This window comes from Eurosta solidaginis, chromosome 4 (assembly GCF_040869045.1).
Source record: "Eurosta solidaginis isolate ZX-2024a chromosome 4, ASM4086904v1, whole genome shotgun sequence".
Lineage (NCBI taxonomy): Eukaryota > Metazoa > Arthropoda > Insecta > Diptera > Tephritidae > Eurosta > Eurosta solidaginis.
The window spans coordinates 143,547,320-143,572,525 of NC_090322.1; the positions used below are offsets into that span (position 1 = coordinate 143,547,320).

General features: G+C 38.8%; 1 protein-coding gene across 6 annotated transcripts in view; it reads right to left on the reverse strand.

Moving 5' to 3' along the window:
- Nucleotides 1-449: 449 nt before the first annotated feature.
- Nucleotides 450-25,206, reverse strand: part of LOC137250425 (rac guanine nucleotide exchange factor JJ) — a 215,473-nt gene continuing 190,716 nt past the window's right edge. For 4 of the 6 annotated variants that reach the window (XM_067783201.1, XM_067783197.1, XM_067783199.1 and 1 more), the window contains exons 3-9: nucleotides 10,932-12,178; nucleotides 6,883-7,165; nucleotides 4,517-4,727; nucleotides 4,096-4,411; nucleotides 3,793-4,004; nucleotides 1,625-1,814; nucleotides 450-1,545 (exon numbers count right to left, since the gene is read on the reverse strand). In XM_067783201.1, the coding sequence (XP_067639302.1) occupies nucleotides 655-1,545; nucleotides 1,625-1,814; nucleotides 3,793-4,004; nucleotides 4,096-4,411; nucleotides 4,517-4,727; nucleotides 6,883-7,165; nucleotides 10,932-12,080 (3,252 nt within the window). In that variant the 5' untranslated portion in view covers nucleotides 12,081-12,178 and the 3' untranslated portion in view covers nucleotides 450-654. Of the gene's footprint in view, nucleotides 1,546-1,624; nucleotides 1,815-3,792; nucleotides 4,005-4,095; nucleotides 4,412-4,516; nucleotides 4,728-6,882; nucleotides 7,166-10,931; nucleotides 12,205-25,206 lie in introns of all 6 variants that reach the window. The other 2 variants (XM_067783203.1, XM_067783198.1) reach the window with 2 other exon arrangements.

Here is a 25,206-nt window from a genome sequence, read left to right on the forward strand (position 1 = left end):
GTGTATATTACATTCATTTTTACTGCAGGATTCGCCTCAGTTAGGTGAGGTTGACTATTGGCTTGCTCTTAAAAGTTTGTCATCTTTCAGTCTGCTAAATGTAAGCGAGCTTTTTCCTTCTAACACGTACTTCTTGCTTAAAGACCGGGTTTTCAGTGCGAGTTTAAACTCCAGTCAAAGTTGACTATAGTTTAACCCTGCAACTTCGGCCGCTTAAGCTGAGGCGAACAGCAAAATTTGATGTTATCCAACAAAGTGGCAACTTTAACTGGAGCTTAAACTCGCACTGAAATACCCGGCATAAGTTGGACAATGGATATGTTGTTGATGCTTTAAGCTCTAATTTGGGTTCAGCTCTGCTATTTTATAATACATGAGAGGTACTCCACTGCAATAATTTAGCGAATAATCAAACTTATACCAAGTTTTTTCTTAGAAGATAAATAAAATTTTTAATAAATATATTTTTAACGAATAAGATTTAATACGTTGTGCAAAGTTTATGTGCATGTATTTGTGTATATATGTATGCATGCATGCACAACTTTACTCAAAAGTAAAACAACAAAATCTTTGTAATTTAACTATTTTTATCAACTTTGCAAATTAACAATTTATCTAATTTTATGCCATCCAGCTTCCATTGTCAGAGAGTTACACTTCATTGGAGTTCTCTAAACTGCGCAATTTCTGATACATATTTATATAGTGAGCCTGCAGCTGCTTTTGATAGCTCAACACCTTTTCACGCTCCTCACACCATTGCCGTTTCTCCAACTCAAAATTGACACGCACATCATCTAATTGCTTTCGTAATTTGGAAATCTCCTCAGCATAGCCGGCAGACTCCTCGATCAGCGTATCCAATGTTGATTCTTCCAATTTATGTGCATTCGAATGTGTGTGCTGCAGGGCCTTATGCTGATTGTTGTTGTGATTATGATTAACAGCAATATCGGGTAGATTTTGTGAACCATAAACAAAATTTTGTATATCAGCAGACATTTTGGCTAAACGTTTTTCAGCGCAAAGTTTAAGCGCCGATTCGCGTTCGTTTTCACTTTCATCGGTGTCGTCGAGGGGTGGCGCGATTTTCAAGCAATTCATAATTAATTCTAAGTTTGTATCATCGATGACCTTTTCCTTTGGTGGTGCTACTGCAATTGAATCGGGTTTATGCGCCTGTCGATGTGTACGACTGCAAATGTCGGTGAGATTGTCCAATTGCTGCTTGAGACGTATGAAACGGCCGGAGGGTTCCTCACCGTATTCTTGAAAAATAGCCAAATCAGATAGCTCTTTGCGCAATTTGGCCAACTCATTGGTGAGTGCGAGTATTACTTGGTCTTTCAATATAATGATTTTATTTAATTGTTTCAATTCAATTTCAGATTCTTTGTCGCTGCGTGCTTGTTGTTGTTCGACTTGTTTTTGTTGTTTGGTCATTTTCTCATTCTCTTGCAAACTTTCATAGATTTGTGTCTCCGCGTTGGTGTTTTCGTGGCGCAGATGAACGATGGCGTGTTCCTTGAGCGTGATTTCAACCTAGAAAAGTTACATAAATAAATACATAGAAAAATTGTAAGAAGACATGCTAGAACGTATTGGATTTGAGATGGCTTACGTTAGCCTCTTTGAGCTGCGATTTGAGGAGCGCGAGTTCTCCATTGCGCTCGCAGACCTTCCATTCGCTTTCCTCCAATTGCGACTTTATGCCGGCTATGGTGATCTCTGATTCACGCAGTTGCTCTTCAATGTAGGCGAAACTGTCTTTAAGATTACGTTCTGAGTTCTTCAGGCTGCTGTTGGTACTCCTGAAATGCATAAACAAATGTTTAGGCTTAATATTGTAGCGAATGTTGACATCACTAGGCTGTTAGTAAATAATCACGCAACAACAAAAACATGAAGCAGCCACTTATGAACATGTATACATTAAAGATAACAACACATATGTACAAGGCAACGAAGAGATATCTCACACACAGATGCAGTCATCAGCCGAAGTTCTTACTCACACATATACACGCATATAACTAATTTACCAAGCAGGAGATACAACAGTTCTAGAAAGTGAAACGTGTAGACCTTTGGAGAAATATGCGGACGAGGCATCAGAGAGTATAAAAGCAGCGCAAGCTGAATAATAACTTATCAGTTTGATTTAAACGCGCTATTGGTTGTGAAGTATAATTTTGAAGTACTACTCCCAAAGTAATCTAAATAAAGACCAGTTTGCAATACTGAATATTGGAGTGATTTATTCAACAGTTTAGCGATTTGAACGTTAGCAGAAGGTGCATAAATATCAGAAATCCCCAGAATTCGTTACAGTATATACGATTTAGAAAAAACGGGATCGGCAGTGGGGATCGGGAATAGCAGTGAGAAGGGAAGTTGGAGTGGTATTGATATTTGGGAGTAGGACTCAGTCTACCATCCCCTATATGATCATAAGTTTAACCCAACTACAGCCTCTAAAAGCCCCCAATAGGATCTTAGTGAAATATCGACCAACATCTGCTGACTGTTCCTCGGATGGCTGAAGGAGGGGGTGCTAGAACTAATTACATACCCAGTAATAAAAATAAATAAATTGCCCTTGGAAAGTTCATTCCTGCTAATAGTTACGCCTTCACCGGCACTCAAACATAATTAAGCACGAACATAAATTTTCAGAGTAGTTAAGAAGAAGTTAGTTAGGCTATCCATAGCCTTTAGTCGTGATAAATACAATTCAATCTTCAGAGAAACGAATCATATTCTGAAGAGAAGTTCGTCATGATTGCCTTTAACAAATATACCCTAAGTTTACTTTGGAGCAGGGAATAACCATTCGCTGGACCCACATAGCTCCATTCTGGTTGAAATATTGAGATAATGACTGCAGCAAATCATCCTGAACATCATCAGAGCTAGCAGCGGCGATTTACAGAGCACATGGCGATCGGCTTTCGCAGTTTGGAAAGCTGACTTCCCAAGCGATTTATTATTAAAATTTGAACTATAGAAGTCATCTTGTTACAAGAATGCTACAGACGAATTCGATAAATATGGTTCCCTCAGAAATATGAGCAACCAGATTCCGTAAAGCCATCTTTAAAGACTTCCCTGCTGGTGGGCATGTTGATGAGCACATATGGACTGTAATATCTCGCTCTAGCGAAGATTTTGAAACAAGTATATTCGCCCTTATCTACATAAGGAAATCGACCAAATTTCGACTAACTACTTTTTTGAAACATCAGTTGAAGATTCTTACACAACCTTGATAGAGCCAGTGATGTTACTTTCTTCGCCACCAGGTCAACAGGTGAAACAAGCAGCCGCCGGGGTTGTTTTCAGGGCTCCCGTAATGCTAAGTATTAATAGCTTTCATATTCCTCTAGTTTTTGAAGTAAGTTTTTTTCGTGTAGATGCGCACCAAACAAGGTCTCCATGGTAACGAATAGGCTTTACAATCGCCGTAAGTACCTATTGAGATGGAGAGAGAGAGAGAGAGAGATAGACCTCACGCACATCCCAACATACTTTTACGTGAAAAAAGTGCCGTCGAGGATTTCTTATTTCGGTTCACCACGTTGAGCTTCGACGACAACTTATTTTCAATAATGATTCCTAGATATTTTGTGCAAGGTTTCACTTGCGGGATCACTCCTGTAGCTTATGCCTAGTCCAATTCGAGACTTGTACTTCTTAGTAAACGAGCTCACAATAAATTCTAGTGACAGTATACATCTTCTTGCACTATCACTATGTATGTGAAAAAAATGGTTGAGTCGTTGCACTTACCTAAGTGATTCATTTTCATTCTTCAAATCGGCCAACTGCTCCTTGAGTTTATTTGATGATTCAGTTTGTCGCATTTTGTGTTGTTTGAATTGAAATTGTTGCATAGCCAAAATTTGTTCCATTTTCTTAATTTTCAGCAAATATTCACGTTGTTGAGCCTCATAGAAAGTCTTTAAGCGCTTCGTCTCTTGTTCCCAGAAGTTCTCTTTGTCCTAAAAAACACGTTCAAAACAAAAAAATACAAATAATGAGAGTTCATTATTACTAAATATGTTCATTTAATAAGTGCACAATGGATTAAACCTTTTGTACTCTGAATATTACTTTCTCATTGTGTTCCATTGTTTGACGCAAATAGGAGAGTTCCGAATCGCGATCCTTTAATGCCGCCTCCAAATCTGAAATGCCCGAGTCGGATGGCGAAGGTGTCATGTCGCACTGTTCATTTAGCATATACTTGGTACTAGCAAAACCGTTAATAATCGAATTACCACTTCCACCAGCCGTACTGCCTACGCTGCCAATGCAACCGAAACCAATGTTTGCGCCACTAAATCCATGGTTGTTTATGACGTTTGCATTATTGGGGATATTGTTGTTGCAACTGCCAGTCGATTTTCTATGAATGACGATAAAATTAGTTAAATGCATTTGAAAGTTTCTAACGGTTGTTGCTTTTTTGTTATGTCTTCATTTAAAAAATATAAATATTTCCTTGACTTACATTGTGCTACTTTGACTGTTCGCATCCGAATCCGGCGTTTGCCGTATTGATTCCATACTATCGTTGATTTTCAACGATCTGGAACCACGACGACGCGCCATGAGGCTATTGCAATAATTGTTGCTTGAATAAGCGCCAACTGCAGTGCCACAAGCCATAACACCAGTGCTAACGCCAACGCCAACGCCGCCATGGCGTAAATCGGACGTGCCTATAACGAAGAATAATAAGCAATTCAAATAAAGCTCTTCATGCATATGTGTGTATGTATGTATGTAATATAGAGGGTCTATTTTAGTATAAAATAAGTAAGGAAGGCTAAGTTCGGGTGTAACTGAACATTACCTACTCAGCCGCCAAATTGCAGCTTGCAAAACTTTTAAATTACCTTCTTTTAAAAGTAGGCGGTGCCCCGCCCATTGCCTAAAATTTTACTAATTTTCTATTCTGCGTCATAAGGTCAACCCACCTACCAAGTTTCATCGCTTTATCCGCCTTTGGTAATGAATTATCGCAATTTTTTGGTTTTTCGAAATTTTCGATATCGAAAAAGTGGGCGTGGTTATAGTCCGAGTTCGTTCATTTTAAATAGCGATCTGAGATGAGTGCCCAGGAACCTACATACCAAATTTCATTAAGATACCTCAAAATTTACTCAAGTTATCGTGTTCGCGGACAGACGGACTGACGGACATGGCTAAATGAATGTCTTTTTTCGCCTAGATCATTTTGATATATAGAAGTCTATATTTATCTCGATTAGTTTATGCCATTACGGGGTACCGTTATGCGAACAAGATTAATATACTCTGAGAGCTGTGCTCAGCTGAGTATAATTATAGGGTAAGTTATCATTATTGCAATATGAATTTCGAAACGCGTGGCTCAGTAATGAAGGCACATACAGTTATTTATAATATCTAAGTTGTTTGCAAGTAATTAATTAAAGTTTCCACAGATTTGGAATTTACTTGAAACACATACATACAATACATACTTGACCTTCCGCAATCTGCACAGTATATCGCAAACCCTACTCCGTTCACTACCTTGGAACCGTCGGTATATTCGTGTATCGCCTCTTCCCCCATTGGGCACCTTTACGCCAACCATCCACCTCTAACAACCCCTTCGAAGCGCAGATACAGGATCAGGTAGTCTGTTCGTAATTGATGACGCTATACTACTACGACCGTATGGTCTGCGCTCAAGTTGGCCCGAGGCTTTGAGCCTGTTGTTGTTGTTGTTGTAGCGATTAGGTTACTCCCCGAAGGCTTTGGGGAGTGTTATCGATGTGATGGTCCTTTGTCGGATACAGATCCGATACGCTCCGGTAACACAGCACCATTAAGGTGCTGGCCCGACCATCTCGGGAACGATTTATATGGCCACATTAAACCTTCAGGCCATCCCTCCCTCCCCACCCCCAAGTTCCATGAGGAGCTTGGGGTCGCCAGAGCGTCGTCTGTTAGTGAAACGGGATTCGCCGCTCGAAGGTGAGGCTGACAATTGGGTTGGAGAAGCTATATATTGCGCTACACAACCCCTTGAATCCCAGGCTTTGAGCCACGTTGCAATTGTTAACGCTGTAAATACGCAATGTGTGTGTGAGAGAGAGAGAGAGAGGGAGAGAAAGGCGATGAGCCCCACGTACACCCCAGCAATTTTTTACTTGCATACAGTCCCGTAGAGGCCTTATTCACTCTGTCCTCCACGTTGAGCTTCCACGACAACTTAGTGTCTAGAGTCATTCCTAGATATTGTGTGCGAGGATTCTACTGCAGGGTCACCGCTCCTAGCTTTGGCGTGGTCCAATTACCGGGCCATAATATTATTATTATATCGTTGGCCCCCTTGAACCCGGAAGGTCAACCAAGTTTGTTGTTTTGAAAAGAAGCTCGCAAATGAACCAACCGTATTAATCCTAGCGAATGCTGAAAAGTTTCAGTTTTACATGGGTATTGGAAAGGTAAGTTCTCGTTTGAAGCGACGGCATATTCTTCCCCCTTCAAAAAAAATCCCTCTAATATGTTCGATAAAGTTAAATTTCTCAGAACAAATTAGAAGAGACAAGTTGTCTGTGTTAAATATAGTTTTGACCTTTCCTTTTTATGTTCAAAATAATCTGGCCTGTGACGGTTGACAGTTTACTGGTAAAGCTGCGAAGAATTTTAGAAAACATATTTTTAAATTAATTGTGATGCAATATTAGATTTTAAAACCTAAACAATTCTCCTGTTTCCTCAGATGGTGCCACTGCAAATACCAAACCTTGAAACTAAGGCATACAAAAGCCAACCCATCACCCAATAATAAGTATATACATATGTACATTCATATAAAGTTTTTTGTCATTAATCACTTACTGCCAAAACGCATATTGTTCGAGCTCTGGACAGCAGCCAAGGATGGCGTTGAACCGTAACGATCGCCCACAACATTCGCCACTGTTGTCGCCGCAACATTAATATCGCCAGCTACATAACGACCATTATTATTCTGTATGCTATAGTCCGGTTCAAAGGGGATTGGCTTAAAGGCGATGGGTCTTAAAAGATTCTCATACGACGTCATCACAGACATTGTAGGTGTTGTTGTTGTTGCAGCTTTAGTTGTTGTAGCTGCTTCGATAGCTGCTGTTACCTTTGGCTATTGAGATAAAAGAAAACAAATAATAAAAGCTATTAGCGTATATTGAAACAGATGAATGACTAAGCATAATGTATAAATGCAGAGAAATAAAGTTGAGAAAAGTAATCGAGTCGATTGAGCCATAGATCGATCGACTCAACAACCGGCTGGGAACAACCTATGTAAGCGCACATATATATATATATATGTATACGTACTAAGTTGTTAGAGATGTTGCGAATTTTTTCAAGGTATTGTAGTGGGCTTTGCTTAAATTATAACAGAGGAAACCGAAAGGAAGAAGGAAGAGGAATCGGAAAGAAATCAATGTCAAAACCTGCCAAAATAGAAGTAACAAAGACTTAAGAGATCCTTATTGCCAGTTTTTTGATGCAGAGGATTATTCATCAGTTGTCGTGCTGTGTGTTTGGCTAATGAAAGAAGACTTCTAGCTCATATCCTGGCCCAAGTTGTATCAAACATGACATATATTTAAAAAAGCTCGCCAGCAAACCGACACACCACGACGACCGCCATACGTTTCTCGCCACAAACGGACATTGCTGTTTACCGCAGGAGATTGGTTGGTGATTGGCGAAGATGGCGGGATCTCCTTTCTTATTGATTCGATAGAGCAAACTTAAGTTTGAGATGGCATACCCCGGAAATTTCGGTGGTTTGGGAAGATCTCTGAGTACATATCTGCCATGAAAAGCTTCGCAACTAAAATGTATAAGCTTTCCAAATGCAGTTTGCAGTCGGGATAAAACATATAGGTCTCCGTCTCTCCAACTATTAGGAAAAACTAAAAATATCAAGACGCAAATTTGGAGAGAAGTTAGCACTACTTAGATCTCCCCAGAAGTATATCGCGCCAAGCATTTATTTACCTATTTCGTTCCTATCTCTTTCATTACCTCTCAATTTCCGACTCTCCCAAAACCTTCTACCTCTCAATCTGCCTCTGTTAGCCCTCTTGCCTTCCGCTGCAGTTTTCTCTCTCTATCCCTAAACAAATTTATTCCACATATCAACCTTTACCAGATTTCAAGCAAACCGCACTATAATCCCTGAAGCAAAAGTATCCCAAATATTACCTAGGTATTTTTATTTTATTATTATACTAGCAGAACCGGCAGGGGTTGTTCTGCCCTAAATTTGGCTTATCTGCATATATTTTAATAAGCTTTTTCCGTCTAACTCTGCCCTACCCCTCTACACTTTTTCCTAATCTTTTTATTCACTCCTCCCTCCGTCCTTTTCGCTTCATCTCCATCTTCGTCTCATTCTATGTCTTTCTCAGTCTCCTTTCTCTTCTCTAAAGTTTTTCTCCTTCTTATTCATCTCTTATTGCCAGTCCCAGAGGGTGGTATGTATTTTGTTCCAGTCCCATTCCGAGTCTCAGTCCCAGTCCCACTCCGAGTCTCAGTCTCAGTCCCAGTCCTAGACCTAATCCCAGCCCATGTCCGTCTCTGGTATACTTCCCGGAAAAAATCATCGTAAATAATTATATAGGCAAATTTATATACGAAATTTCAGGCAAATCGAATAGGACGTATGTAAATAGGTATGTGGGTATTATTAATTCTTGTCTTTATTTCGGCTTCACATGCATATTTATCAGTTTTGCCAGGTTGATTCGACTAAATCGAATATCACAATGAACTTTAGAGCTCTCAGCAACAGCTTTCATGTGATATCCATAATACACACACATTCTAGTAGTATCCGGGTCCATGTTTTGGCCTATATCTCGAGACCCTAGTCACTCAGCGGTGTAAAACTTACTCTTTATTATAGCACACATCAACAGCTTCAATTTGATACCCATAATGTAAAAACACATTCTAGGTGTATCCGGGTCCACGTTTTGGGCTATATATCGAGACCCTAGCCTCCCAGTTGTATGAAAATTATCCTGTACTATACCACTCATCAACAGCTTTCATTTGATATCCATATTGTATAAACACATTCTAGGGGTACCCTTTTCCACGTTTTGGGCTATATCTCGTGACCCTAGCCTCCCAGTTGTATGAAAATTATCCTGTACTATACCACTCATCAACAGCTTTCATTTGATATCCATATTGTATAAACACATTCTAGGGGTACCCTTTTCCACGTTTTGGGATATATCTCGAGACCCTAGCCTCCCAGTTGTATAAAAATTACCCTGTACTATAGCACCCATCAACAGCTTTCATTTGATATTCTTATTGTATAAACACATTCTAGGGGTACCCGGGTCCACGTTTTGATCTCAATACCCTAGAGACGTAGCGAGAAAAAAAGGTAGACGTTGGCCGATTCTCAGACCTACCCAATATGCTCACAAAAATTTCATTAGAATCGGTTAAGGCGTTTCGGAGGAGTTCAGCCTCCGTGACGGGGGGATTTTGTATATTAGATTTCAAGACTGTACCACAAAAAAAAGTTTTTTAGAATATGTGGGTTCTATTTGATTTCCTGGAAAAAAATATTCCAAATATAACCCTTTGCGAAAGCTCTTCAAGTACAAAATTTCACCCCGAAATGTTATGTGGGTTTCATCGCATGGGAGGTGCCACGCCCCCTTATGACCGCAGAACAAGGCGGGAATACTCACCATAAAGGAAAGAAGCGAAATGCTGAGCAAGCATTTTCTATTAAACATCGAGAAACCTTTGCATCCCAACTTAAGGTGATCTATGGCGCTCTTCCTACAAAAGATGTAAGGGTGAATCTTCGTAAGCTGTACGAAGAGATCCGCTACACAAAAATTCGGCTGTTTGAACCAGATCACCAGAAAAGGCCATCAGCCTTATTCACAAAGAGTCGTCGAAGTCTTACGACGAAATAATGCTAGGCGAACTCCGTGCTCGGAGGCCAGTACCAAAAACTCACAGTAGAGGTAAGCAGTCTTCTCGGGGAAATGCGCGTCACTCTATCACAGATTCCATCAGGATACTGAAATATATGTTCCGCATGTAATGAGTAAACTGGAAGAGAACCTTGGGCTGAATCTACTCTTAAGGATATCGAGCCTTGTATTTATTTAGTTATGTACAGTGTTCCCAGATGACACCAACAATCTTCTTAATTGTAATGTGGAAATAAAGCCTCTACCTACGTCTCTTTAGTTCAACCCTGTTTAAACTAAAAGTTTCCTTAGGCTGCAATTAGAGCATATCGAAGACAATTTGTGAGTGATCGCACCTATTGAATGAAGCCAAACACTGCTAAAAGAAGAATAATATGAAGGTGGAAGCACTAAGCTGACAAAGTTTTTTTTAAATTAAGGCGATTTATCCCTAAAAAGAGGCTGGCAAGAATACGTAACAGCCTAAAAACCTAAAAGGTACGCTGGCTCTAAACCAGGGGTTTGTATTTCATAGCACAACAGTGCTCTTATTGCGTATGCGAGAGGGCAATCACTTTCAATTTTCGAAGACCCATGCTCAAAGCAATATTTAACATTCGCACCAGAATACGCAGTTGCCTAAAGTTCAACATTCGTCACATCTTTATTAGATATGCATGATCATTGATCAGTACAACTGGGAACGGCCGTGAATGAGCCGGCTGATTTGGCTTTTGTGGAGGTAATCGCATGTTATATTACATATTGTTGTTGCTGTTATTTTAGTGACACTGACACACCCAAAATTTATGGGCACACCATACAGCTCGTCTGCAAGTGCGGAATGGAACTTGATATTATATGCGGATATATGTATGTGTATGTATGTATATGTGTTTGGATAGATATGTGTATTTCTGGATATCAAATCAAGCTACAAACCTGTTGGCTGGTTTCTCCTTCGTTAATTGTTGTTGTTGCTGTTTGGCCTATAGCATTAGAATTGTGTGGCAAGTGTGACATACTGGCGACATTTCGCTGCTGTTGTTGTTCCATTTGTGTTAGGTGTTGTAGATGTTGATGTTGTTGTTGTTCTTTTTGTCGATGTGGGTGCGCCAGCTGTCCCATTTGCGGCTGTGAGTGTTGCCTTTGCGCCTGCAGGTGCTGTCGCAGCTGTAATTGTTGCTGTTGCGCCAATTGTTGCTGTTGCTGGAGTTGTTGTTGCAGCCGCAACTTTTGTTTTATATCCATTGCATTCGCTACACTACCACCACCACCACCACCTCCCTCGCTGCCCAAACTTTCTGTTATACTCAACCGTTCACTCATTTCTGAGTAACTATTGCGATTTCCGCTTCCGTTTCCACTCAATAGCGTCGGTGTTGGCTTGCGAACCAATTGTGGGTGCTGCTGATATGACAAATTTGTTTGTAGTTGTTGTTGAGTTTGCAATTTTTGTTGATGTGCCTGCTGGCGTAGTTGCAAGCTGGGCATGGATTTTGTCATCATGGCATTGGCACATGAAGTGGCGGACAGCGGCTGTGGATTTAGTCGCTGAAGATCATTGCCTACACCATCTTCTGTGTCGACACTTGATTTCACTGGTGCATCATTGGCACTTGGCGACTTGTTTGGATCTGCGGTTACTCCGCCGCCAAAAGTGCGCTTTTTGGTTATTTCAAATATTTGTCGTATATTTTGAAATTTCGTTCGCCCACCACCGGGCAGCGCTTCCTGGTCTAAGCTACTGTGACTACCAAATTTCTCACCACGCATGCGCTTTTGCTCATTGCGTGACTTTAGCGTTCCCGTTTGATTTATCAATGCTGGTTGTTGGTTTTGTGTCTGCTGCTGCGATTGTTGTCCTCCCAATACTGTAGGCAATCCTATTGTGTTTTTCGCGTTAAAAGAGGTGCCATTCTCAAGCGATGCAGATCTCATGTGTCCACGTTTCGCTACTGTTGGCGATGACTCTATATTATGTGTGGGGTGGGCGGCAAATGAGGCTTGCCTATTGTTCTTGTTGTTGCTAGTTTTGCTAGCAAGCCGTCCACTAATACCTAATGATATAGTGGAGGGTGTGGTAGTCATTCTGCTAATTTGATACGAAATGATGTGTTGGTGCCGATTTTAATTGAAGCCGTCGAAGTTATTCTGTTATTGGGCGCAATTTAGTGTAGGCCTTTAACCTGAGAAGAAAAAAAGAACAATTTGACTAAAAATACTTAAGTATTAAGGGCTCAGCTTCTTGAAAATATAGATAGCATAAATAACTTATAGAACAACCGAGTTAAAGGTTCAATTTGTCAACTACTGCTTCTCTTCAATTTTAAGACTTCTTCATGACCTTAAAAGATATATCGATAATAATTATGTATTGTGGGATTTGGGGCGAGAAACCTTTTTAATTTATTTTAATTTTTATTATTTTATTCCTTACGCAGAGGGCAGAATGAGGAATGTGGAGGACCACAGCGGGTTAGATGGCTTAGAATATACCCACGGCAGGTATGACTGTCGTAAGAGGCGACTAAAATAGCAAATTGCTTAAAGGGGTTGTATAGCCCAACCCTTTGTAGGGATTGCCAGCGCAATATATAGCTTCTCCAACAGCCGAGGCTCTGGCGACCCCAAATTTTGTCATGGATCTAGGGGGTGGGAGGTGTAGAAGGTTTAATGTGGTCATACAAAATCGATCCCGAGATGGTCGGACTAGTGCCTTAATGGTGCTTGTTACCGACACTAACCGGATCTGCATCCGGCAAAGGAACCTCAGTATCGATAACACTCCCCAAGACCTTCGAGGATCGTTCTTATCGCTACAACAACAACAATAACAGAGATGTGGGGGCAATTGTTGCACCTCTAAGTATTATGTATTCAATTGTGGATTAACAGAAACTTCAACATCGAAAGGACTGTGAAAACGAGCTTACCACTCGTGTAAATTATAAATTGTCGAAAGGGCTAAGGTCTTAGATTCAAACACGTGATATGACTTAACATGGGTGTCATTGTACGCATACTGACCAATTAGCATGCCTTGAGCAAAAAATACAAAATTGAAAAGCTAAATAAAATGGAGGAACCTATAACAGGATTGACTATAAAAACTGACTTACAAACAGATACCAGGTCCAGATATCTTCCTTTAACTGCGACCTGTTCAACAATAGTATTTTGTCAGCATCATTTTTGATACTTCAAGCAGTATGGTTAAAGTGGTATCCTCAGAAGGCTTCCAGGTTTGGTTTTCATATCAGACAACCACACACTCTCGCTGAATTTCAGCAAGAACTATCTGTTAGATTACACCTTAGGGTCCAAAATTAACTCTGGCGGCAACTTCGTGTCTGCCTTTCATCCGTCATTCTGATCTGGGTAGTGTCTTCCAAGCGGTTTTACCGGCTTAAAAAATGCCAGTATAGGTTCTTGCCTAAAGAACAAGTTCGAGCACATTTAAGCTTAATTCTTCCCTGCTGGAAAGCAGGAAACCTAGTAGTATCTAAAAGTTCCGCGAGCAAGTGGATCACAATGTCTCCCGACCGCTACATATGCCCAGGGCTGTTTCTCGTCAAACGGGCAGCATTGTAACTCATCAACTGGGAGAAGCGATACACCAATTTTACATCGAAATATATAAGCTACTTCGTTTTTAGCACGGTGAAAGCCTCAATATGAAATTTTCCTAAAACTGTTGTCCCTCTAGACAGCTTATTCAGGAACGTAACATCAAAACCAAGAAGAATTGAACAATGGCTGGCGCATCTTTTCCTCACTTTTGTTTAACTTTTACATATCTCCTACACGCCTCCGATATGGTCGCCAAGCTTAAAATAAAAACGCTTTAGGAAACTGCAGGCATGTCGAAACACTGCGCTCTACACAGTGAGGCGTGATTATTGACCAAAAAGGAGAGAAGTTTAATAGTGGACAAACAGATTATGTTAAATACTATTTTTCAAGCTGAGCTTATAGCTATCTGGGAAGCTGCCCTCTATCCAATTAACCTCCAGGTGACTGACCAAGCTGCCATAAAATCCCTGCGATGTAGTGATACATCGTCACTAGTTGCGTTAAAGTTCAGGGAAGCTCCAAACTGACAAGTGCAACCTGAGCATAATATGGGTCCCAGCGACAGTCACATCTCAGGAAACTTCGCTGCTGATGAGCTAGTAACGGAAGGCACCAGCTTGCAAAAAATAGCCTCTGCTGGCTTGGTGAATCCTCCACTAAATACTTGCAACCCCTCGATTCGATCTCAGTTCACAGAACAAGCTAACACGAGATGGGCCTTGGAACCAACATGTAGGGTGTCCAGGCAAATCTCGCCCAAGCTGGATGAAAAGAGATCGTAATCGGTCGTACTTCTGAATTGCTTTTCTACTAGCACATGAGTGCGTATTCTAGAAGGTCACTGTCTTATAAGCGTCCATGGCGCGCATATGCGCCAGAAACGAATGACTTCTGGCACAGCTGCAGGACGAGGAGATATGTAGAAAGCGTAGCACATTATCTATGCCATTGTCCCGTCCTGTCGAGGACCAGGTACCGATATCTTCACTGACAATTTTTTGGGTGCCTTGCGAAGCTAGAATCCGCAATATAAACGAAATTCGGCGCCCCATTAGACAAACACGCTGGTTTAGCTTTATGGGTGTATTAACCTCGTTCTAGAGAAAGGAAGTAAAGGTTCCTTCGTGGTATCACAACGGGTCACAATGGGCAACGTTAGTCTCCGCTTGGGTAGCAGAGGTGGCCACTTTAGCCTAACCTCACCTAAATACTCAGGCACCTGGGCATCCTAACAGACATCTGGTTGAAGAGGCCCCGCCTCCCAGGAGCATAAAGAGTCATGTAAAAATGCACTATGAACGAAGCGCACCCTAATGTACGTATATGAGTTTACAAATGAGTAGTGAAATAAGCGCAAGATAATAAAATGCCAAACCACAAAATCTGGCCTTTGAATTTGTGCCATTGAATGGCGAAGAAAATTTATTTAAATGTTAATTAAGAAATTTTCGCGGTTTACCACATTCGGAAATGTAAAGTAATTTGAATTAACCGAAGAAGTTATTAATTTTTGTTAGGTTTCTTTTTCTATAATCTAACAAGAGCAAATAATAATGGTTTATACACTTATTATTAAATTTTATGAAAATAGCATGCCTTCGTGGTCATTTACTCAATTAATAGCAGGAACCTTTTCACGATCTATCATCTGCAGGGCTAAATGTCATAAATGTCATGCCTTGACGTCGTAATCTATATATATAAAGAAGGATGCATGTTTGAATGCAGCTCATGGACTCCGAAATCACTCCGGCTATTTTATTCGAATTTGTCCTGAAAATTCGGAGCAAGGGAAACAAACTAAGGGAGAGATAGAGTTAGATGAAGATAGAGAGATAGGGATGGTTAGGTTAGGTTAACAACAACCAACTTGCTCGAATTTACGTCCCTAATTATGCATGTTTTTTTTGATTGTAAACAAACGGATGTCATTTACACTGACTTTAGTAAAGCATTCCACTCTGCTAATCATGAGCTTTTACTTCTCAAACTTGGTCATCTGGGTTTTCCTAAGCGTCTTTTGATTTGGATCGCAAGTTATCTCGAAAACATAACTCAAACGAGTTTTGTTCAAAAACAATTGTTCAAAGTCGATTAATGTAATATTTGGGTCCCTTACTCTTTACTTTGTTTATTAATGACTTACCACAAGTTATATTATAATCTAGAAATTTAATGTATGCGCATGACGTAAAACTTTGCCCCCACATTCATCCAGTTTGGACCAGCTTCAGGCCGATCTTGGCTCTTTTCAAGGTTGATGTTCAGAAAATTTACTTTTTTTGAATTGCACTAAATGCAAGCGTATATCTGTTGTATGTGATCTAGGTATTCTTTTCGATCCGAAATTAAGTTTTATCGTACATATCTCAACTACTATAAACAAAGCAAATGGTGTACTAGGATTTATAAAACGATGGGCTAGATAGTTTGATGACCATTATTTCACCAAAATAATTTATACCTCGTTGGTACGTCCTATTCTCGAGTACTCTGGTGTCCAACCTATCAAAACCATATAAATCGGATTGAGTCAGTCTAGAAAAAGTTTTTAATTTTTGCACTACGAGATCTCAACTGGGATTCAAGTCTTCATCTTCCACCATATAGGAATAGACTTCTTTTAATTAATTTACCAGCTCTTGAAACTCGTCGAATATTACTTGGTGTAATGTTCATGCATAAGCTGATCATCGTTGTGATTGACTCCCCACATCTGGTCAGTAGACTAAATTTTGCTGTTCCTATTAGGACTTCCGTGGTGCTCCGCCTGTCACACCGTATGCCCTGGGTTCGCACCCCGGGCAAAGCAACATCAAAATTTTGGAAATAAGGTTTTTCAATTAGAAGAAAACTTTTCTAAGCGGGGTCACCCCTCGGCAGTGTTTGGCAAGCGCTCCGAGTGTATTTCTGTCATGAAAAGCTCTCAGTGAAAACTCATCTGCCTTGCAGATGCCGTTCGGAGTCGGCATTAAGCATGTAGGTCCCGCCCGGCCAATTTGTAGGGAAAAGCAAGAGGAGCACGACACAAATTGGAAGAGAAGCTTGGCCTTAGATCTCTTCGGAGGTTATCGCGCCTTGCATTTATTCGTTTATATTAGGACTTCTACATACTTTGTGCCTTTTCATTTACCTCTTTGTCGACAAAACTTTGCCAGAAATAATCCTATGCGGATTTAGTGCTCACGATATAATGACCTGTACAACTGTATTAGCTTCGAATGTTCATTTGCTGCTTTACATATTGCCATATGTTTGATTGATATTTTAAACGAAGTAAATAAATAATTAACTATTAACCTCGTTGCATGCAGTTCGGTTGTTCCTCCTACATCCGGCTCCTTTATGAGCACGTCGCGTCAGCCCCCTTATGGGCACCGAGCTCCTTTCTGGGCACCTCGCGTAAGCTCCCTTCTGAGCTCCTCGCGATGGCCCCCACTGGGCACACTTATACAAATTCTTAAATAACATTGTTACTTTCTGTATATTATAATTGAAATTGTAATGCGTATAATTATATATAATTAACTTTAATTTTTGGCTTGTAAGTTTATGTACGTTCTTTTCTTGTAATTGAATCTATTATTTTTAGCAGTCGACTGCTTTGTTTTTGAGTCGACTATAATTTAAATAAAACAAGTACAGGTATCTAAATTCGGGTGTAACCGAACATTATATACTCAGCGTGACCTTCAATTGAACATTTCATTTCAGATAAATTACTTTTCTTCTTTTTTTGAAAAAAAAAGTTTCCCCATTTCCTCTTACAATAAAACTTTATAAGTGAAATATCATTGATTCAAAACTATTTTTTGCTAAGTTATAGATTATAATTCTAGTCTACGATCCTTTTAAACTTTTTTTATATCTAAGTTGCCGTGGTCTTTAACCGATCTCGTCCATTTTTTCTAGAAATATGTTCTGCTATGGGGAAAATTTGTGTACCCAATTTTATTACGATCCGGTAATTTAGCTTCGAGTTATGGCTCTCGAAACATAGAAAATTTCTTAGTCATGAAAGGGGCGGTACCACGCCCATTTTCAAAAATTTTAGTGTTTTCCAATTTAATGTTACAAATCAATTAAGAAAGTAAAATTCTTTTGATACAAAGCTATTTTTCGCTAAGATATAGCTTATTATTTTCGTCTACGACCCATTTAAAAATCTTTTATATAAAAGTGGGCGTGGTCCTTCACCGATTTCGATAATTTCTCTACAGAGCATTCCTTATAGTAAAGGCAACCTCTCTGCCAAATTTTGTTACGATAGGTTCAACGATTTTTGATTAATGATTAATATTTGTAAAATTTCCTTTATCACAAGTGGGCGGTGCCATGCCCATTTTAAAAAATGTTTTCAAATTTTTATCAAGAATCTCAATATCAGTGCACATGTCAAATTTCAATATTCTGGGTGTATTATTTACTAAATAATCAGGTTTTTTGTGTTTTCCAAAATGTTATATATATAAAAAGTGGGCGTGGTTTTCATCCGCTCAGCTTCAATACCATACTATTCTGGGTCCAGATAAGCTCGTGTACCAAATTTGGTGAAGATATCTCAATATTTAATCAAGTTATCGTGTTAACGGACGGACGGACGGACATGGCTCAATCAAATTTTTTTTCGATCCTGATGATTTTGATATATGGAAGTCTATATCTATCTCGATTCCTTTATACCTGTACAACCAACCGTTATCCAATCAAAGTTAATATACTCTGTGTGCAAAGCACGCTGAGTATAAAAATGAAAAATAAAAGTATAATTCTAAGCTGCCATTTCGTAGCACATTACAATGATAAAAGTTCAAGTTGAAAGCACTGCGAGGGAACATAATTGGAACTAGTACTGCCTCTTAACGCGATATTCCTGCGATCGTTCGGACCTAGTTCTATTCGCTGTACAGAATGTATAGAACAAGTAAGGAAGGCTAAGTTCGGGTGTAACCGAACATTACATACTCAGCTGAGAGCTTTGGAGACAAAATAAGGGAAAATCACCATTTAGGAAAATGAACCTAGGGTAACCCTGGAATGTGTTTGTATGACATGGGTATCAAAGGGAAGGTGTTAGTGATTATTTAAAACTTAGTGGGCCTTTTCGAGATATCGCCATAAAGGTGGACCAAGGGTGACTATAGAATGTGTTTGTTCGTTATGGGTATCAAATTAAAGTTATTAATGAGGGTTTTAAAAAGGGGTGGCCCTTAGTTGTATATGTGAAGGCGTTTTCGAGATATCGACCAAAATGTGGACGAGGGTGACCCAGACCATCATCTGTTGGGTACCGCTAATTCATTTATATATGTAACACCACGAACAGTATTCCTGCCAAGATTCCAAGGGCTTTTGATTTCGCCCCGCATAACTTTTTCATTTTCTTCTACTTAATATGGTAGGTGTCACACCCATTTTACAAAGTTTTTTCTAAAGTTATATTTTGCGTCAACAATGCGATCCAGTTACCATGTTTCATCCCTTTTTTCATATTTGATATAGAATTATGGCATTTTTTTCATTTTTCAATTTCGGCCATTTTTTATACCAAGATAAAGTGAGTTCAGATAAGTACGTGAACTAAGTTTAGTAAAGATATATCGATTTTTGCTCAAGTTAACGGCCAAGCGGAAGGACAGGCGGTCGACTGTGTATAAAACATGGGCGTGGCTTCAACCGGTTTCGCCCATTTTCACAGAAAATAGTTATCGTCATAGAATCTATGCCCCTAACAAATTTCACTAGGATTGGTAAATTTTTGTTCGACTTATGGCATTAAAAGTATTCTAGACGAATTAAATGAAAAAGGGCGGAGCCACGCCCATTTTGAAATTTTCTTTTATTTTTGTGTTTTGTTGCACCATATCATTACTGGAGTTGAATGTTGGCATAATTTACTTATATACTGTAAAGATATCCAATTTTTTGTTAAAATTTGTCTTAAAAAATAATTTTTTTTTTTAAGTGGGCGTGGTCGTTCTCCGATTTTGCTAATTTTTATTAAGCATACATAAAGTAATAGGAGTAACGTTCCTGCCAAATTTCATCATGATATCTTCAACGACTGCCAAAATACAGCTTGCAAAACTTTTAAATTACCGTATTTTAAAAGTGGGCGGTGCTACGCCCATTGTCCAAAATTTTACTAATTTTCTATTCTGCGTCATAAGGTCAACCCACCTACCAAGTTTCATTGCTTAATCCGTCTTTGGTAATGAATTATCGCACTTTTTCTGATTTTCGAAATTTTCGATATCGAAAACGTGGACGTGGTTATAGTCGGATTTCGTTCATTTTAAATAGCGATCTGAGATGAGCGCCCAGGAACCCACATACCAAATTTCATCAAGATACCTGAAAATGTACTGAAGTTATCGTGTTTACGGACGGACGGACATGGCTAAATGAATTTCTTTTTTCGCCCAGATCATTTTGATATATAGAAGTCTATATCTATCTCGATTAGTTTATGCCGTTATGGATTGCCGTTATGCGAACAAAGTTAATATACTCTGTGAGCTCTGCTCAGCTAAGTATAAAAATATCGAACCATCATATAGGGACAAGAAAAAGGTGTATTCCCAACGTGTTCACTGCTTGGTTTTTACATTCTTGCCCATCCCACTCTCACTGCCATCGAACATGGATATATCCGCATGCAGGATATATATCGTCTATATCTATATATAAATAAGTATGGAGTTCTATACGGTATTCAACTCAAAGTAGTATCAAAATTGGGCGGATCTTAGAGTTGGGAAAATTTCATCCTTTGCATTATACATTCATTAGGCTCAAACTATGCCATTCGAAACGAGTTAACAAGGGCGTGGATATAGTCTTTTTGAATGGCGCTAAGTTATGTTGATATGGAAGTAGGTGATTTTCCAAGTTATGAAAGTGTCTGCAGCGGTGTACGCTAGAAACTGTTCCTTAAGCTTAATAATCAATTTAGAGATTTTACGCCTTGTAATGAAGGTAACGATCTAATAGGGGACATTTCCCCCCCAAAAGGTCGAGAATTTATACATGAATACCGCTTTTATAAAAATAAAAGAAAATTTATGAAACTTTTTGATACCATTTCCCCTCCCCCCACAGCCAAGCTAACGATCCGCTACTGTTCGTAAACAATAAAAGTGCTGCGCAATCGCTTTCTCACCAAGTGAATGTAATAAAATTGTAATTACGGCCAAGTGAAAATGATTTGAAAACTTTTGAAATATATTTCATGTACTTAAGACCAGTTTAAGTACTGTAAGATCACTCAAGTGCAATAAGGCACAACAAAGCTCGTATCTTGTTTTTGGTTTTGCTAAGAATTAGGTCAGTATAATGACGACACGCTTAAAGCTATTAATTTAGAAAATTATTTCAAGCTCACTTAAGAATGCCAAGATCTTAAATGATAGACATGTGCACTTAAGAATGATGGGTACTTAAAACATTAAGCTAAAATCGTATTCTAATAACCATTCTCACTTTAACACTCGCGATTTTAACGGCAGTGACGTAATACTTTAAGAAACTTAAGTTAAGGCGCAAAAATTAGTACGGCTAAATTTCAGTATGAATTATACTTAGTTGCAGCTGAGATGTGTCTCTACATTTTATCTCTACACTATTCTCCACTTCTATGACCGAAAAGAGTGTGAGTCCACTATTCATGGCAACCGATTAAGCCCAATTACCAACAGAGGTTCGTGTCTCCGCTATTAAGCACAACCCTTTTTTAGCGAGTTATGTAACGACTTTTTTTTTATTTTATGCAACGACTGCCGCGGCTAATAAATTTATAAATTTTCGATAACAAATCAACACCTCCCACTTTTCGATGAAGAGGTCATAACTAAATACATAACTTTTCTTGATCGATAGACCCGCCCATAACTCATTAATAACAAATCTGTAGTGGAACAAACTGTTATTATTTCGATAACAATTTGATAACACGCCTTCCGGTTTCGGTTCCGACTTGGGTGGCTTTTAAAATTTCCTTTCCCCTCCCCTTCTTTTCTTTTCTCTCTCCTTTACTTTACTTTCCTTGCCATGACTTAATTTGCAGTCTAAATTCGCTCATATTTGCTATACCACATACATATGTAAATTGCTCCCACGTTGCGCTGCATTGTAGTAATTATACTAGGTTCAAACACACACCAAATTGGCAATTTATACTATTTGGGCAATTTATTAGGCAATTTGTCATATAATAAATTGTAATAATAAATTGCCAATTTAAAAAGAATTGCGTAATAAATTGTTTCAAACTGCAAATGCAACATTGTAAAGTGTGTTTATTGAGTATATTTTAACGTCAGTTACGCATGGCTGAACTATGTGGTTGGCTCATCTCATCAGCTGATTTTATGTCTTTCATTTCACTGGAGTAGGGATTGTCAAAAGAAGATGGCAAACTCAAAATGAAACCAAAACATTGAACACATTTTCTTACAACACACAAAAATTTCAAAGTTTTATGTTTTCATTCCATTTCATTCGCCTAATAATGTGCGTTTTCATTTTGACAGTCTGAACAAAGGTATGTTCTTGCTGTATAGATGAGCCAACCAGCTATCAAATTACTATTGTGTAAGCTAAATCGAGTTGTATGAACAGCACTCAATTCAAATCGAAATTTCCTCAATTTATTTTTCTGTTTGAACATAGTATTATACTTAGGCAAGATGCACACGAGGCTACGCGTCATAGACGCTGCAGGCGAAATTTGTACGCTTTGATGCCGAATACATGTATTTGAATGGAGAGCTGCATACGAGGCGTCAGCTGCATGAAAGCGACAAAGCATGAAATTTTCGTGTAGCTAAGCGTACGTACGGTGGCTGAGCGTACGTACGCTTGAAAAAAGGGAAGAACAAGATGTTTGTTAAAATTTTTTTTCTATGCAAATTTGTGTAATTAGTTAAAAATTGTTACTTTAGTTAATAAAAGTGCGTGAAAGGTATATTACCAAAGCGAAAAAGAGTATTAAACACCACAACAACTTGGTTAGACATTGTTGAAGCGTTTAAAAGGATAAAAAGTGTTGGAAACTAGAAATCACCCTTTTCTCTAGTCCGCGGTGGTTTAAAATTGCCTTTCATAATTTACAAAGGCACGGGGATGCGCAAACAACGTTTAATACCTATTTTCCTTTGGTTTCGGGGACGGATATAGCTGAAGAAATTTAATTTTTTATTTTTTTCAATAATTGTTTGTGTTCTTTCTAGCGACGCTCGGAAGTAGCTTCGTGTGCAGATCTTGAGGCGTAGAGAAATTGTAGCTATATGAAATATCTTGTACGCGTTTATGACGCGTAGCCTCGTGTGCACCTTGCCTTACGCTTAAATTCTGCACTACCCCATAGAGCATACCAATCCCAGACACAACAACTACATTTAGGATTCCCACATACCGTGAGCAAATATGTTTACACATCAAAAATTTACGTCTTAAGCTCGGCCAAGAAACTTACAAATGAAACATAAAAGTTGAGCGCCCAATGGTAAACCCCCTAGGAGCTCTTTAGATACGATTATTGATAACTTTTCTGCTTTAAGTTTTCGTAACTAAAAGAGAATCAAACATTAAACTTTGTGCAGCTGTTGACTTCACTCTACAGTTAAGCAGAACGACTGTCCGCCGAATCTCTGCGTTTACAGCGGGTATATCTAATCATAATCAGAAGCTTCCCGTTTAATAAAATTCATCAGCAAAACTGACGACTGGTCAGGAATATCGCTGTTATTCTAGGGTTATTTTGGTTTTCTTTTCTGGCAAAAGTGTTACGCTTTTTGTACGCCGCGCAAGGGTTGTAAATATATTTTGTTCTATTCTAAAAAGCAGGTAACGCCTTTACGGGGTATTTCGTTCTTTTGTGAAAATTGTTGCCTGCTCGCAACGCAAAAGCGTTACACTTTTACCCTGTACAAAATGGCGGTGTGGCAGTGCAACTCTGCTAAACCAGCTGATCGTGACAATTTATTTTAGTAACTTCACAAATTTTTAGCGAAGAAAATTAAAATGAAGGAAATAATTGCTAATGGACTTTTATTATCATTGACAGCGCGTTTGTGAAAATCAGCCAATACACGGGGTAGCCATTTATGTTCTTTGCATGCGCTATAAATGTTTAAAATTTTCTGGGTAGGAGTAACGCTATTAAGGCAAGAAAAGGCTATAAGATTCATAAGGCAAAACCACCCATAAAATTTTAGCTATGACCACCTCAAAATGGCACCAGCCAGGGATTCAGCTATGAGCAAAGCACTAGTAATAAAATATTTCTAAGCTAACAGTTTTAAGTGTTTTTCTTACACTACGTCGTAGACAATTTTCATTCTTATGTATTTAAGTTCACGCGCCGCACAGCAGCAAACATTTTATCCCGTTGTCAATAACCAATGACGGAATTCCATTGATTTTTTTCTATTCATCTTGCTATTGATTTTATGAACAAATCAATATCGTAAATCTTGTTTGTATAAAGCAATGTGTGTTAATTTATGCAACTACCGGGCGGTCGACATTTTCCCAACTCATAAATTATGAAATACGTGTCGAGAACAAGACATGCAGTAAGTAAAAGAACAAGGTAGACGAGCAGACTAAACTACACTTGTAGGTACAATGAAGCTGGATGAACGGGTTTGATACGTCAAATGGATTAATATGGAGTGCTGAGGTTGTTTTAGACAAGAGATGTTAGAGACATGAAGAATCGGAGTTTTATAATTTTACACCGAAAGAAATGGTGCTAGTAAAATCAACAAATCGGTTCTGTTGTTCGTGACTTAAAGGAGATTCGGTCAAATTGATCGAATTACGGTTAATTCGACCGAGTTCTTTGTCAAACGAAGAAATTAGTTTAGTCATTTCAACAGAACAGAAATTGTCGCTCTAATTTAACAAAATTCTGTGAAATTGACAGATTCCTAATCAATCTAACTGATTTTTCTGTTAACACAACTAATCTCACTGGTCATTTCAACAGCGGTCAACAGTCAATACATGAGCAAATTTCAAAGAGAATTTTACGCTCACCGCGCTCTCTACTTCGTACTTATCACGATGGTGCCACTTGTTAAAAAAAAAATACCAAAATAAGAAAACCACCAAATCGAAAAAACACACAAAATGGAAAAACAACAAAAAAACTAGTTGTTCAGTTATCAAAACAAAACGAAAAACTCTTTTTTGAATTTACTGTGCAAAAAATTATGAGATACTGGGACACCTATTTATCGGGTACAATTATGCAACTTCTCCTCCAAGCGAAATGCAAAATTGCGCCCTCTTGTTGCAAAAGTTTTGCTTGAATGAACAGGATTTTCCAAAGTTAGTAACATTTTGTTAAAGTTTTTACGGATTTTCACTCACGCGAACGAATCTAATAAGATAATAAAAAACATCCTTTTTAGTGTTGATGTTTCCGACAACAAAAAAGTTTGAGTTGTTTTGGAATCGTTTCAACTTAAAGTGTTACGAAAATTTAACTTGCCGAATTACATGTAAAGTTACTCCAGTGGTGAATTACCTTCCCGCGATTTGATTCTTTACATTTCTATCACTTACAAGTTCTTTATTTAAAATGTTATGTCAAACATTCATACTACAAGTTTTGTTCGAAACAATCAAGTGT